Source organism: Marmota monax, unplaced genomic scaffold (assembly GCF_021218885.2).
Source record: "Marmota monax isolate L192 unplaced genomic scaffold, Marmota_monax_Labrador192_F-V1.1 WCK01_AAM20220418_F8-fsc00025, whole genome shotgun sequence".
Lineage (NCBI taxonomy): Eukaryota > Metazoa > Chordata > Mammalia > Rodentia > Sciuridae > Marmota > Marmota monax.
In genome coordinates this window covers 18,094,565-18,112,095 of record NW_026691950.1, presented here as the reverse complement: position 1 = coordinate 18,112,095, position 17,531 = coordinate 18,094,565, and the positions used below count along the sequence as shown (strand labels likewise).

At 34.5% G+C, this 17,531-nt stretch overlaps 1 protein-coding gene across 22 annotated transcripts in view; it reads right to left on the bottom strand.

Moving 5' to 3' along the window:
• Adgrl3 (adhesion G protein-coupled receptor L3) overlaps positions 1-17,531 on the bottom strand; it is a 785,567-nt gene that overhangs the window by 228,595 nt on the left and 539,441 nt on the right. For all 22 annotated transcript variants that reach the window (XM_058571494.1, XM_058571546.1, XM_058571073.1 and 19 more), the window contains one exon: positions 15,479-15,559. In XM_058571494.1, coding sequence (XP_058427477.1) covers positions 15,479-15,559 — 81 coding nt within the window. The remainder of the gene's footprint in view (positions 1-15,478; positions 15,560-17,531) is intronic.

The window sequence follows — 17,531 nt, the reverse complement described above, 5'->3', positions numbered from 1 at the left end:
AATTTTTATGATTCCAAGATTTTGATGATTTTCATTGCAAATATTCGACAGTAAAAATGATAGGTGTATACAGTTTTAAATGAACCTAGTTATATGATGTTTTTCTCTGAGATCATAGAATTTTGGAATCTCAATGTAATGAATAGTTTTCCTAAGTGAAAAAATTAAGAGATTAATTCAATTAATTAATCTGAAACATAAGACTAAAATTAGTAAACGGGTGAATTCTCAAAAGTTATATGATTTTTCTTTAAATGTTTCTCAAATTTCTACAAATAATCCTAATTATTATTCTCAAATTCTAACTAGCTTACAGGATCTGATTAGATAATGATTATAGTTATATCCTACAATGAAAATAGAGCTGCTTTCATTTTGGAATTATTCTATTTCTTAGGAGAACTGAAAAGAATTTACATTTGGTTGCTGTATAGCCTAAAACAGATGATGAATTTCAGTTTTCTTCTAAATTCAATAAACATTTATTGAACAATTACTATTCATGGTAAGATTTGTAAATACCATTATTTGTAGTATTTTTATTGTGAAAGTACAGTTTTGAATAAATTATAATTAGACCATAGCTTTCTTTCATATTTCTATTACAAATTACTATTATGCTTTTTCTAGCATGTTATTTTTTAAAAATACATTTTTAGATTTTTCTTTTATTAATATATTCTTTTATTTTAAAATTAAAAATACTTTTGAATATATATTCTGTAATTTGATTTGTCCCTCAAGAAGTGGTAAATTCAATTTCCATGTACGATTACTAGAGGCTACTTTCTAATATGACTTTTAAAGACTATAAATGTAGCTGGAAACAAAAAGGCAAAGGCTCTCACTTTTTCACATTTATTTTTAATGCAAAATGAACTGAATGCCCTTATAAGAATTGGGCTATTTATTTTTATATAAAATTTTATTGTAGTCCGTATTTTTCCTACCACTTAAAAAGTATGTCATATGCCATTATTTGTAATTTGCTTTTGATATGACTAGAAAAAATAAAATACATTTGAGTATAAAGAAATAAAAACATTTTTTTCCTTTTAATTTCCAGATGGTTGGTTTTATTTTGCACACAAAACCCCTTTAGTTCTTTGCTTATAGACACTTTAGGGGTTATAAATGATTCTATGTGAACCTGATGGTCAAAAAGCCGAGAAAAACCATTTTGGACCAGTCAAGTGATTATATAACAGGTTTTCCAACAAGGTTCCAGTTGATCAAGTACAAGTTTTGATGTGGAAGATCCAATGAAGCAGTGAGAAAAAATACATTCAAAACAATGAAGGAAATAGAATCAATTATCAGAGGTCCCTGCCAAGTACAACTCTGGTGATACAGAGTAGGTACTCAGCTGTCCAGTGCTAGAACTGGCTCAGAGTCCGCCTATATGATGCTTACTCTATAAGATTTAGAAATATTTTTGCCAGCTAGCTGAGAGCCCTGCTACCGGGTTCTCCTTCCTCTGGTAATATTTGCAAGGATTCTGATCTGTGACAGTTGTCTTCATCAGTTATTTTGGGAACCTTGCACTCCTGAGGAGCCTAAGCCAGAGTCACCCTAACTCATCTCAGCATGAGTTTCTAAACCTTAACATTATTATTTGAATTGGTTATGAAAAGATCTTCTATACCCTGGATTCCTTAATGAGCATTCATGTCACTAGGGTATTGTGGAGACAAGTGTATCTCTTGACTATTAGTGTCTATAGAGAGATGGATTGAGAGACAGCTATGTCCATGCCAATTACAATTGTATCAGAATAGCCAGACAATGTAATTACTTTCTTTTATAGTATTAGAGTTTTACTTATCTCCTACTTAGCATCTTTTCCTTATATCAGCTTGGTGTCATTATTTAGCTAAATAAAGATATATTCTACAAAAGGAATGAGTTCTTTTCTAAAGCTCCTACAAAAAAACTTCATGATCTTTTGCCACCTTGCTTCTGGTGCAAGTGCCACCATTTATTACAATTAAAGCTAGAACTGGGTAAAAGATAGCCAGGTCATAAATATTATGAGACAGAATTCCCTTTTTGGTAGCTCTTGCCTTTTGAATAGCATTAGAAAACTTTAGTGTGGTCCTGGTATCTAATGTAAATTCACTCTCATACCATTGATCTGTATCATCAGCTTGTTACTATTTCCCTGTTTTGTAATGAGTTTCTTCCTCATCTGCTTTGTCCAACAATTTTATTGATTGCTAGGTAGCCTTTGAGATTTTTTTTTCTCCCATGTCATTGGTTTTATTATCCCAGTACTAAGGTCTCACTGCAGAGCAATTTAGACATTTTTTAAAAGTTCTTTTTTATGGACAGGAGTCTTCATAAGGGCTGAAGAGATTACTGTAAATGTGATCTTAAAAATACACATGGAGAGGTTCTGAATGTGTGTTCTTAAGTTTAAAGAAAAGAGACAGAAGTTTTTGCAGATGCCAGCAAGGAGTGCTAGTTCTTAAAGCCTACAAAGTACTCATCCTCTGGCTCTCTTCTGATTCCCCTCAGTTCCTCTCTCACAAACCCACACTTCTCCTTTCAATATCTTCTTTTTCTTTTTATTTTCTTAGTTGTAGATGGACACAATATCTTTATTTATTTATTTTGATGTGGTGCTGAGGACTGAATCCAGTGCCTCGCATGTGCAAGGCAGGCGCTCTAACACTGAGCTACAGCCCCAGCTCCTCAGTATCTTTTTTGTACATATCATTTGATAATGCCATTGTTAACTAACTTGTTTGTGTTGTCCAACTAAGAAGTCCTTTTTTTAAAGAGGTGTTAAAAACACAACATGATGTGGGCTGGGGATGTGGCTCAAGCAGTAGCAGCGTGCTCACCTGGCATGCGTGTGGCCCGGGTTCGATCCTCAGCACCACATACAAACAAAGATGTTGTGTCCACCGAAAACAAAGAAATAAATATTAAAAAATTCAAAAAAATAAAATAAAAAAAAACCACAACATGAAACGTACCCCTAAGTTTTAAGTGTATGGTATCCCTAGGGAGACATTTTGGTTTGTTTTAGTTTTCCCAAAAACATTGCAACTTTATCAAACCCAAGCTGCAGTTCTTTAACAATGAAAAATAGAGAATTGTACTTTTTATGTATATAGACATGTGTATCAGCATAATTGAGTGTGGACTTTCATGTCATAGGTTATTCACATTTTGCCCTTTTCTCAAATTTTACAAATATAAAACAAAACATCTTATATTTTAATATCCCAACGGATATCAAATAAATTCCATGTGTTTAAAAGGGGGCTGGTATTAGAAAAAGGAAATTTACAGTGAAACTGACATGAATGGACTATTCATTTGTATGGCCACTAATTCCATAGGGCAACTGATCATAAATTAAGTGCCTGACATTCAGTAATAGATGATTACATCTGACATAATGAAGTTATAATGGAAGGTGTTCACACACTGCTTGACTATTAAGTGCCCATTTATTGTCCCTGCACCAGGTGTGATAGTGATAGGCTGTACAAATCATCCAGAAGAAATGTCAAAATGGGCTCCTGTGCTGATAAAGCACCACACATGTTTATTAATATAGCAGCTTGTCTTAGGACTGGCCCATCTGCTCATTGAAAACAAATCTTTTTCCTATAAATATTTCAGTTAAGAGCATGACCACTAGAAATGGTTTTCAGAGTGATAGGAATGGAAAGGGAAGAAGGGAAAAAGAAAAATAGCTGAGTGTAAATAAAATATTATGCCCTTACTTTTACCTTACATACGTTTACCAGAAGAAGGGGCAGCGAGGTAGCTTTTAATATGGCATTTGCTTTAGATTAGTGCTGCCTGAGTGTAGGCCATTGTAAATGGCCCAGGCTGCAGCTGCTGCGAATGCCAGGTGGGAAATGGCAAATTTCACCAATGTTTTCAAAGTACACATTTCAATAAAGTGCAAAATGAGGTACTCAATTAAGAAATCCTCTAGAGCAGTAGTTCATATGCATTCAAACTCATTGGAAAATATTTTAACTGGGTAGATTTTATAAAGAAAAATAATACCACAGATTCTGTTGGGGTGGGGTAATTTAAAAACTCTGAGGATTCGATTTTAAAAACTAATTTTCTCTAAGATACCAACATCAGGTTGTTATATAATAGAGGAATACAACAGAAGCAAAACTTGAATGTTTGCTCATTTTTTTTTTAAGTTTAGGAAATCAGAAGTACAAGGCTAAGACATTTTCCATCTGGTATCCGAGCTTTTATATGCTTGTAGTGCAGTCTGTGTGCTCTGTGTTCTCTCTTCAAGAATGGTTTTATCTAACAAACAAACAAACAAGTATGCCCGGAGGTGCTTCTCTCAAATGAACAAACAGATTTGAAATAAAGAAGTACAATTGTTCACAATACTGAAACAGAGAAAAGACATGGACCATTTGGTGACCAGAGGTGGTTCTTACTCTGTCGCTTTGGTTTCATTTATTCACTCATTAAAACCTAAATAAAGCCTGGCAGGCATGCCTTTCAGGTTGTAGGGAAGATCTTCATCAGATCCAGTATCACATAAATCCAGTAGTCATACATTTCTAAATAAATTACATCTTGGGATAACTAACCATCTGATGACCGAAGGGCCAATTCAATTACTTAGAAAAGGCTAAAGGTCTCAGACACTCCTGAAATTATTTTTTACATCTCCAACAGACTGAAAGGAAACAATTTCCAGTCATATGTCATGTTACATGTACTTTCAAAGAATTCATACTGAGGGAATCATGTGCACACGAATTGCCAGTCTTCCAGAACAGCGCCAATATCCACCCAAATTATCTAAAGTCAGAAGTCAAGGAATTATATTTATCTGTCAACATATCTAAACAATCGCCAGTCCTGTTATGCCTAAGTTACAGTGTCTATGAATCTACCAAGTCTTCTCTGTTTCATTGTTTCTGTGATTCAGTTTGTACTCTCAATAGCCTTTCATGAAACAACCTACTAATTCTCTGAGCTCCCAATCTACCCCCACTTAGCATTGGAGTCAACATTTTCTATGCAAAATAGTTGCATCAAGACCTTCTGTGTGTGAGATTCTTTGTGATTTCCTAATATGTACAGGATATTAGAATTGCTGTGCTTAGTATACAAGGACCTAGAATAACTGGGGTTATAATTCTTTCCTGTTTCTTTCTGGTTCACATTCCATCAATTGTTCAAACTGTCTCCTCACCTAGTTTTCGAGGCAATGCAGGCTAACCTGCACACACACACACACACACAAAAAAAAAAAGTTCACAGAGCCTCAAAATCCACCATCCTTGAATCTATCATCATTCTTGCTTTTACAGGATCAATATTCCATATTCTTGCCTCGCATGAGAACCTGACCCTTGTGGGGTCAGCAAATGCAGTGTTTTAATTGGTTAAACAATGCTGTTATTCTCTGCAGAAACTGTAACCCTAGGACATTTACTGGAATCCAGCCATGTGTTTCCCCAGGCACTGCTTCTAAAGGGCTCAGCACTTAGTCCTACAATTTGAATTTGCCAGTTTCCAAACTCTTCTGCTACAACTGGACCAGAGAAAAGAAGTCACACATTACCCAGAGGCCAGTAACTAATGTGGAAAATGGAGGAGAAAGAAGGAAAGAGAATCTTCAGAGAACTGAAGTGGCAGGAGGGAATTCTGTAAATGAAATTTTAAGGAAAGGCCACGCCAATATGATTGGATTTGCTTCCCTCTAGGCCATTTTCCACCCTGTAGCTGGAGTCATCTTTTAAAAATCGAAATCAGATTATGTAGTACTCTGTGTAAAAACCCTTCAGGGATACTCACAGCTCTTAAAATAAAACCCCAACTCCTTTCATGTCCTGGAAGGCTCTTCAGGATCAGCAAATGGTTCAGATCTCTCTTTTTGCTATGTTCTAGACATTATTTTATCCATTTATTTGGTGCCTTTTTTTAAAATTTATACTTTTCCTGCTCTGTCTAGAGTATATGCTCCATGACAATAAAGCCTTGATAGACTTGTAAACTGCTCAATCCAGGAAAATATGAGGCCCTAACTACTATTTGCTTTGTGAACAAATGAATTAACACAGCATGGATTTGTACTTCAGGGCCCCTGTACATGCTATCCTTCAAGTTTAATTATGGCCAATTCACTTTCTTATTTCGGTTCAGTAGTCACCTCTCCAGAGTGACTTGACAGCTTTGGGAAATAGGCTGTGCCCAACTCTGAGTTACTCTGTGATGAATGAAACAACAGCGTTTAGGCTGTGCCTAGCCTTGAGCTATTCCATTTTATAAAAAACAGTTTACCCTGAGCTATTCCATTTTGCATTCAAGGGCTTAAGGCAGAAAGACTTAGTGACTTGTCTAGGCACATAGATAACCACCAGATTTTGGAGACGTAGCATTATTGAAAGAAATAATAATCCCCAGCTGTACAGCATAATTCTAAGACATAAAATGATAAATAAAATAATTGTGCTAATAAACAATGACCACCTATGAACTTACTGAATTAAATCAGAAGCTCATGGACACATGGGTATATCAAATCCATATCCAAAAAACAACAACAACAACAAAAACAGTCTATGAGCTTGACAAACAGACCACATGTAATCCTCTCTCCTGAACCCATCAAAGGGGAGAGGGTGAACAGGGTGAACAGGCCACAAACCTCCCAGTCTCTGTCCAGCCTTAGATCAGCTGGATCTCCCTGCTTGAGTTGGCCCACTTCAAAACTACCTGCCTTTTAGACCCAGGCCTAAATAAGTTCATGGCTATAAAAGCACTGCAACCTGAACAAGTTCTTCTGCTGGTTCCTCTTCTGATCTGACTACCTGAAATGACTCTTGGATTTGTATCTGCTTTCTGCCTTTGCTCTCAGTGCAGCCTTCTAAAATTCTGGCTACCTTAACCCGTTCTTAGACTTTCTGTAACCTATCTACATCACTGGGTAAAGTGTTATGTGTAACTTAAGTGTTACAGATATAAGTAATTGAGACTGAAATAAAAGAATCTATGATTGCCAGTTTTGACTACTCAGTGACCCACAAGTACTCAGTGAGTTCCAAAAGATGAAAACAAAATACCTGTGAATTTATTGACATCCAATAAATTCTGAGACTGTGGAAAGACACAAAGGTATCTGGTTTAAGTTAATGGCATAGCTCTTTCATAACATCCACCCACCTTATATCTCTTTTATAACTATGATAATGATCTATCTGAAATCTTGATCTTTTAATCAACAACTTATTTATGGTTCACTTCCCTGCTACAAGGTAAAGTCAACAAGGGCAAAAATCTCTCTTCTCTTGTACTTTACTGGCTCTGCTCAGAAGAATATACTGCATATAGTAGGTATTTATTATAATGCAGTCACATCAAAAATTAATTTGATCTAATTAAACTGCACACATTTGAAAAGAATTTGTTGGAAGATTCCATTTGATTATTTAATAAGCATATGGCTCAGATAGACTGGAGAAAGAGTAATATGGTTCCTCAGTTCTGTCTGTATTCCCCCAAGTCCTATCACACAATTATCTCCATAACCAAGAAAGATTTGGGATATTTTTATATTCACATTTTCTAATATTCAGTAACAACTCACTGTTATATCCACCATATTTTATGGATTGCTGAGGGTCAAACCCAGGGCCTCACACCTTTGAGGAAAGCATTCTACCAGTAAGCCATAGCCTCAACCTGTAAGGGACTTTTTATAGGAGTCCTTACCTACTAATATAAGATTCTAACCAGTGTATAATACATAACTGTATTTAAAAATTGCTTGTTGAATTATGAATATAAGTTGGAATCTTTCAGGATAGCTCAGAGAAAAGTTGATATACAGTTTTGTTTTAGACTATAATAAGCTGATACATTGTTGGGACTTTTAGTTTACAACCATTCACAAGGAAAATAATTAAAAAATAAGATTGAAATTGTATCCTAATTAAGCTGCTAGAATTTAAGGAAGATAAAAACATTGAAAACTCTGTTGGGTACTGTTCTTGATCTTTCTATTGATGAGACATAACAAATTTTAGAGAAGAACAAGAGTATTGCTGCTAAATTATATTAACTAATGTTTATACAGCATTCTACAAGTCACAAGGCACTGTTATATTTGATAATTAATACTTAAGCTTGGGAAAGAGAGCTTTTAGAGAATATGAACTACTGTGGCTTTGGGATTTGTCCATGGTCACACAGTTAGCAAATTATAGTATCAGGATTAATTGTAAGCATGGGTATTCATGCTGTGTACTTCCATTTGACTCCATCCAAGGAACCCTAAAATTAACAGCAAGGGATACTGCTTTTTGTTGGACTCTCAAGAATTTGAAATAACTGCTGGACCCAGAGGCAGAACTAGCAAAGAGACCCAAATGCCTCTAAGTGTGTAGGAAATGCTGCCTGGGGCATGAAAGTGAAAAAAAAATATTATCTAATGTCAGTGTCTTCCAAACAAGGGCATCCACTCTTTAGCAACTGTGAAGAAAAGATCCTCATTCTCCTAAATGTGATATGTAGGTGGACGTTGGACCTGTAATATTCTCTCCCATACTCACTAGGTATAAAAGATGAAGCTTAATATCAGATAATTGACTCTGAGAGTGAAAAGAATTTCATATTTAAAAATTTAATGATCAAATTTTTTCCATCCCTATCTTCTAGCTCTATTGTCAAGATGTTAATGTTATAGTCAAGAAGATTCTTCTCTTCACAAGTGGTGGTGGTGGGGTGTGTGTGTGTGTGTGTGAGTGTGTACTCATACATGCACGAATTGCACGAATATGCCAAATAATTTGGAACTTTGCAGCTGTGAGTGTTCATCAGGTGGAAATGAGAGTGGCAGTTACATCTGGGGAGTCAAAGCAGGCCTTCTTCATTCTCTCAGGCTTTGCAGGTAGCAGCCAACACAACTCCCAGCCAGCTGTCTGCTTCAGGCAGGAAGGTAATTCGTGTTTACTACATAGGTATGAAATTAATTTAGGGTGATTACATAAACATTAGCCATTGTGGGGAGAGAACTTTAAATATTTTGAAACAGGATATTTTATCACAAATAAAAGATAATAATATTTAGTATTATCTCATACAATTTACATAATCAATGACTGACCTTGTTTTTGCAGTATGATTTTATACAATTTTGAGAGAAATAATACAACTTTTTATGAAAACAGTAAAAGGTTAACAGGGTAGCAGTAGAAAAAAGATACTCTGTTGTGTAGGTGAAGACAATAGGCACACAAAAGTTAGTTGTTGTGGGTAGTAAATAATACATGAGTGTTAAGATACATGTATAATATCTTAAGGAATAATGGAGATCATGAAAGATATTTCTCAGAAAACAAACAATAAAACAAAACAAAACAAAACAAAACTACACTGGAGACTTCCTCAAACTCTGCTAGTAATATATCTCATTAAGAACTACTTGTTTCAGTGTATAATACTGACAGTGAAGTTGCAGTTCCTTTGGAAAGATGACACACTGTATAACAGATTCTTACAGGTGCCTAGGTTTGAATCCTGGTCCGATGTTTCTTACCCTTATGAATTTAAAGAACCTCTCTACTTTCTCAGTCACACAAATAATAATGATAATAATCATAACATGACCTGCTTCTTGGGATTTGGGAAATCAACGAAACAATAATCCATGTGAAATTCTTGGACTAGAGCTGGGAACAATTGACCAGTATTCACAACAGGTCATTCAAGAAGGTGGTGTCTGTAAAAAGCCTAGAGAATAATATGACTGGCTGTCTTTGGGAAGTGTAAGTGAAAGGATAACTGAACTAGTTTTATTATGAACATACTATTTACACCTAGTCTATATAGAGGCTAGGAATGTAGCTCAGAGGTACAGCAAATGCACATCTAAGCATGCATGAAGCCCTGGATTTGAACCCAGTACCATGATAAAAGAAAAAAAAAGTTAATTTATATAATAAATGTTATTATTTCTATTGATTAGCAATACTTCTCTGTAAAAACTCATGATATTTAGAAAATGCTAAATATTTTATCTCAGAACAAGATTAAGCAACAATACTCTTCCTTTTCTGAATGAAACTAAAAGCAAAGTAAGAAAAGAAGTCCTGGAATCTTACTAGCAGTCTTAGAAGAGCTGAGCTAGAGAGTAAACCTAGGAGAAAAGGCACAGGGAGTCAAAGGGTACCATGTGGGGCAAGGCTAAGCTCAGAAATCTGCATCAGATCATAGATACCTAGTGACATCTTAATCCTGGTGACTTCCCCTTTCCATAAGCAATAACTCCATCAGGGAAAAATCATATTTAAGTCAAGGACCATTATTCCTGGAGGTAACATGAGGCATATGGAACCTGAAAGAGATGTTCACATGACAGTATCAAGCCTTTATTTAATGTCCTCTGAGTTCTAGAAATACCATTGCATCAACCAATGTGGAAAGAGGTTTTGAACCAGTTCTTCTCCTCTTCTTACTGGGGCTCATTTAGAGTTGACAAGGACAAGTCATCTGATCCTAAAGTGAAAAACTACCAGATCATTTTACATTCTGGGATAATTATTCTCAGCATATAAATTATATTCCACAAGGGGCCAACAAGAGTGCTATAACTTGTTTCAAATTCTTAATGTTAATTTTAAAACAACTTACATTTGGAAAGTATGTTATAGGTTTACAAAACCTTCAAAGTTAGGCCTGACAATATTGAATGATGAGTATATTTTAATATTATGTTTAGAATGTAATTTCAATTAAATCAACCCAAATTCAATCAGTGTTTATATAGTATTATGATACTATGATTGATGCTAGAAATATGATCATGATTGATCATTAAGTTTAAATAAATAAGATCCTTCTGGGACTACATGAGACAATATGCAGTAAATTTTGTTTTTTACAGGGTTAGATAAAAGGTACACAATAAATGAAGCTGTGTTTGTCATTAAAATAGCAAGCTGTACTCTCTGTATCTCAGAGATGTGCACAGCATACTTTACATGATACCCTCCTATCAAAAAATAATTGTTAGGCATTCACAAGTGTAGGATAAGCGTGTTGAAGTACCATGACCAGAGCATTCTTTATATGATAGCTTCATTTTCATTTTCTTGGGATAAGCATAGGTAAAGCTAGGAAATTTATGTTCTGCCAGATAGTGTATACTAACCAGATTAGTTAGAAAAGCACCCATTGTAGAGTATTAGAGAATGGGCCTAGAAACTCTGGAATAACAATGCCAGATGTCACATTCCTATTTTACTTTAATCAATTTGAAATGTTTTTACATTTCACTAGATGATACTGTGTGTTAACATCTCTAATTTGTGATGCTAAATCTTGGCTACAGTCTATTTTTAATGTAGATGCACCAGGCAGGACCATCTGCTTATTTCGAACTTTAAAAAATATTTTCAGTGTGTGGATTTGCTGAATGTAATTCAATTCGCACATGAAACTTAATGCTTGGCATTATTCTAGTTCACTGATTATGTGCCAATTGAACCATGTTTATATTACTCAGTCTATTATAGAAAAAACTGGAAAAAAATAGATGCAATTTTCTCAAATGTGAGCCAATATTTGAGCTCTTTTCTCAGAGTATAGATTGTAACTGTCAAAATTAGCAAGTGTACAAACTAGTACATTTCAATATTAGACTTCTTATTGAGATGCTACCTAAAGAAAGACTATACAAAATAAATGCAATATAGCGAAACATTCAAAATATCATCTTTAGTAATATAAATGGAGGACATTTTAGAAGTTAATCTTTTTTTGTAATTCACATGAATTTATCCAACTTTACTTGCTAGCTATTTGAAGAACTCCTAGGTTGGGTTCCATGATTGACAGCCAAGGCCATCCCCAAGTTGTATAGGAAAACAATGACACAAGCAAATGAAAAAGCAAAAACGGTACATTCAACCGAAGGGAGTCTGATGGGTTATGTCTGTATCCCCAAAAATGTATGCCTCTGCTCAGGACTCTGATTCAGCTTCTACACCAAGTCCCACGCAATCACTTTTCTTGAGTGGTTCTGCCTGTAATATAGACAGAATTCTAGAGAAGGATATTTTGCATATGAATAGTTAGGAGGCAAAATAAAGGCTGCAAGAAAGAAAAATTGGAGGGACACATGACTTGGAGAACTCCAACACTTAATGAGCCCTGCTAAGAATTACAATGCAATTATTTACCAATTTGCCACAAAATAGCCAAAATAGTGTTTCCTTCATTTCCACTTGTATAAAGTGGGAAATGTGTCTCAAAGACATGTAGAATTTATTTTCATAGTGAAATATATAACCATTCCCATTAAAATAAGTACAAAAGTGTAACAAACTTGTTTTAATAATGAATGGCTAAAAAATAACACTACTTCCAGATGAAGCTATTTTTTTTTTAAAGTCCTGATTAATGGGACATATGTCAAGAAAAATTACTATAATGGTGAATGCTGATTCAGGACCTTATTTTTATTAAGTAGTTTATAGTGAAGGCTGTGACTATTTTTCTATTTATAGTGGCAGCTCTGGTTAATTACCTTGTAATGTATTGTGACATTAATGCACTAGTAAACTATTGGAATTTACACCTCTATTCAGTAATAAAATCTGTAAATTGAAGAATGCACATAAAGTTATCACAAGCATAAATTATGTGACCAAATACCATGTATGATCACATTAGATTTAAAGAACAGAATCTCTCAAATTTACTCATTAGTGGGTAAGTGCCACTGAATTTATATACAACAGCTACTTTGCAACTGTAGAGAATACATTTTATTTAAGGGTATTGTGTAAGTTGCTACTACATTTTCCTTATGGTTAGTAAGACATTACTGGACATAATTCAAATGCTCAATGTCAAAAAGAAACACATTATGATAAATAAATGCAGCACTAGCATATAATACATTTCCATAAAAAATTACAGTGAAAATGAGAAAAGGTGGGATGGTGACATACAGAATAAACCCCAAATGATTCATGGATTATAGAACATGAAAAGAAAGAAGGTAATGTTGTGTTACTCTGCATATATATACACACACATCATTCATTTTCAAAATAGAGTTGTTGTTGTTGCTTTATTTTGTGGTACTGGGAACTGAACTCAGGGGTACTCTATCACTGAGCTACATCCCCAGACCTTTTTATTTTTGAGACACAATCTTGCCTCATTTGCAAAGTTTCTCCTTGAACTTGCAATCCTCCTGCTTCAGCCTCCTGAGTAGCTGAGACTAAAAGGCTGCACCACTGTGCCAAACTCAAAAACACAATTCCATGTTTACCAATAATTACTTCATGGTCAGAAACACATTCCTAGTTGCCCCATTATCGTCTGTCTGAACTGCTGGATAAGCTTCCTCTGCTAATTTCTTCGCTTATCAGATCACTATTCATAGGAACATCAGAGATGTTTTCTTTATATGAAGAACTGAAATGTTATGATGTAACACATCATTGACTTGGGGGGAAACACCCAAAAGTACTTCATGGTTCTTTTTTCCCAAACTCCTTAGTAAAGAATACAGAAACTTTCATAGTCTTAATTACATTATTCCATTTTTTTTCTCTGTAGAATTGCTCCAGCATACTACCTTAGAAATACCACACAATTTCATATATCCATGTTTTGGTTCATTCTGTTTCCTTTCTGTGGGATTCCTTTTTCATCCCTGCCTCCTTTTTCTCTTAAAAAACATAAATACATTTTTCAAAATCTAGACTGTTAGTCATTTGGACAGAAATCACTGGATGAGTTGCCAATATGTGTCAAGCATAGACCAATGGCTGGACAGAAATAATAATTATGGTACCCTCTGCCCTCCAGGAGCATACAGATAAGAGAGGAAACATGCATGCTGCTCTATCAAATACAATGCCTTAGTTATAATGGAGGGAAGCACAGGGGCATTTAGAGACAGAGGCACAGAGCTCCTCCCTTCTGAGGAACTGATAATACAGTAGTGCCTTGACAAGCTGGCAGAAATTTATTAGACAAGAGGTAAAAAGCCTGGACATAAAACATGCTAAAAAATAATCAGATCTAATTTTTTTTTAATCAGGTAAGTGATATTTAAAAAAAAAAAAAAGTGCTGCATTAGCTAAAACCAAAAAGTGACCTTGGGATAACTGGTATTTATAAAATTTGAGGACATGTTTAAAAATCATTAGTTTTTTTGAGCCAGGCACAGTGGCACACACCTGTAATCCCAGCTGTTTTGAAGGCAGAGCAGGAGAATTTTCGAGAAGGAGACCAGCTTGGGCAGTTTAGTAAGACCCTGTCTCAAAAAAATAATAGGGCTGGGAGCATAGCTCAGAGGTAGAGTGTCCTTGGGTTCCATACCAGTACTGCAGAAAACAAACAAACAAAATCTGCTTTGATCTCTTTTTATGAAACATTTTTTATGAAACATTCTGAAAACCATAGATAAGTGCTTCATTCTTTCTTTTCTTTCTTTCTTTCTTTATCAGGGATTGAACCCAGGACACTTAACCACTGAGTCACATCTCCAGCCCACTTTTACTTTTTATTTTGAGACAGTTTCACTAAGTGAATAGGGCTTATTAAGTTGCTGAGGCTAGTTTTGAATTTGTGACCCTCATCCTCAGCCTCCCGAGCCTATGGGATTACAAGCATGTGATGCTGTGCCCAGCCGGATAAGTGCTTTTTTAAAAGCACAAAAAATAATTTTCAAATTGTGTTTTTCTTTAGTACTGGGGATTGAAGCCAGGGGCACTTAACCAATGAGCCACATCTCCAGACCTTTTTATTTTTTTATTTTGAGACATGGCATTGTTAAATTGCTGAAGCTGGCTTTGAATTTGTGGCCCTCCTTTCACCATTCCAGGTTGCTGGGATTACAGGCATGCACCACCATGCCAGGCGTCTCTACTTGTATTTTGAATCATTTAATTCTAACCTTTGGATTTTCATTTTGTATGACTATTCAACAAAGCTTTAACTAAAACATCAAGTGGCACGAATTTGAAAATACATAATTTAATTTTAAAACTAAGTGATTTTAGTAACAATAAAATAACTTTTAAATGGAATCACAATAAAATGACAATTTCTAAAAGTAAATGTGTCATTATGCTTTTGATCAAGATATTATAATGTGAAAGATAGGATAATGGAAAAAAAGAAAAGTAATGTTATCTAGTGATCTCAACTTGTCCACCATTAGTTGAATAACTATGGATCCCTGTTTTATGAAGCTGCTGTATTCTGGTTATATTTTGGCTTACAAGTATTCCCCAGAACAATAGCTCACACTTTCAAATATAAGAAAGACTCTCTGTTCCCAGACTACTCACACACTTTATTTTTTTAATCCCTGCTTTTTAAAACAATCACTGCAGTACAAAATACATATTTATAACTAACTGTCTTTAATTACTGAACCTCATCAAAGAATGTTGATCGTTGATGAAACTATTGTTTCTTTTTTTTTAAATAGGGAAGAACTCACCTCTAATAGGGGGTCTTTCCAGCTCAGAGTCAAGGTGAATTGGTGGAGAGATATAGGAAACCTGTCCATGATGTGCTTGTCCTGTGGACACAAAAGGAAATGTTAAGACATAGAAGCTCTGTCTTTATACGCCTTTTGTTCTTATGATGTCATATTTTCTAGCTCTACATTGAATTAATATTCACTTCAGAGTTTAGAAAAATCTTCCCAAACATAAATATAGAATAAATCATCAAAACATCACCCAAATAAATTGTTGCTTCAACAAGTCTTCCTCTCCTTTTATTTAAATTATAAATGTATTATGCAGTGATACTTTAAAAACGAGTTATAAGAAAAATGAAATGGAAAAACTTCAAAGACATAAAAAATTCAAGTTCCCATTTTTTTATTGCTAGATTAAACAGATATTAAGTGCTCTGTCAACCTGCTTTCAATATTTGTACTCATTTCATTGCAGAGAAGTAATAAACAATTTGCAAACTGGCACTCAACATACAGATGACACTTTGAGTAACATTTATTTAGACCACTTGACAGCAATGATTAACTTATATTTTACCTTGAGGATTTTCTTCCATTATTTGAATAGATAAAACATTCCTACCTGCTTATTGTATTTGATGGAAAAACAAGAAGGAGTCATAATTTAAAAAGCAAATAGCTGGATTTATTCTCTATTTCTAATAAAGCATTCTATCTGCTCACATACTTAAGTGTAATATGCTTTTTGTCTTATGAGTTTAAGTGCTAGTTGATTTGGAATTCAAAATGGTGATTTAAAAAACTGTTAGCATTTTCAAGACCACTCTGGACAACACAGTGAGGCCCTTTCTTAGGAAAAAAAAAAAAGCTAGCTTAAATACATTTTTTTTTTTCTAATACTCAAAGTAACTATAGTTTATATTGATGATGCAGCAAACCATAGGATTTTGAGGCAAGGAAGCATAATTACATAGTCAGTTCATTTTCTAAAGCTGCTTTATGTAAAAAACGGTTTGGGTAGAAGTGAAGAATCCACCACTTCCTTTCTACATGGGAATATGCAGTTATATTTCTCACATTTACTATAGCAATTTACAGGGTTGTTAATCTCTTTTCCTAAACAAGGAAAGTTAATGACACATAGATTATGATAACAGTTAGAGTAACCTTCCCGTTTCAAGTAATATTCGACTTGTAATAAACTCTGCTGATTCCTCTTATGAGGCACATTTCAAATAATTAATATGGCTCCCTGTTGATAGTAGCTGCTGTTGCTCCCAGCATTTTCCCAGCTAACAGCAGAGACAGTAGAGAAGCTGTAATATACACAGTCCCTCATAATGGTAACTAAGAATATTGCACATCCACTAGCCATGTTTCAGTGGAATACTAAAGCACTATTATAAAAGGAACAAGTTACCAATTGTGCACTGTTAGCAGTCTATGTTTAATACTGCTTATTAAAAACTTCAGATTATCTTTATTATAAAACCACCTGTTTAGCTAGACTACACACTTGGCTGCAAAGACATTGCTATTTTTAAGGTCCTGAATCATTACATATGAATTGATTTGAAACTCTGTGGTTCCTGTAAACAGAAATAATATATATCTTTCACTTTATATTGGCTTGAAACAGCCTCACATATAAAAAAATATTAATTTCATGTCTACAGGAATAGAGCCTTCAAAATATGACAATAATTACAAAACATCTCTTTTATTTAACCACTATTACTATGAGGATCATATACTATGCTAATATATACATAATTTTAAATTTAAAAAAAAGCAGAGAAGATTAAGTGTCTTGCTCAGGAACACGCAACCAATAAAAAGCAAGTCCACAATGTTTTGACTACAAATCTGGTGTTTTAATTTATATCATAATACATTTCTCAAAGAAAATATCATTATACTAAACCTTGGGAAAATCATATTACAGAATTTAGTGATGAAACTCTGTCAAGTAAGAGCTTTTGGAACTATCTCCCTTACTCAGGCTGAAGTAAGCAGTTCAGTTAAATGCCACATTTGCTTCTCTTCTGGAGATGAGCAAAGAGCTTCA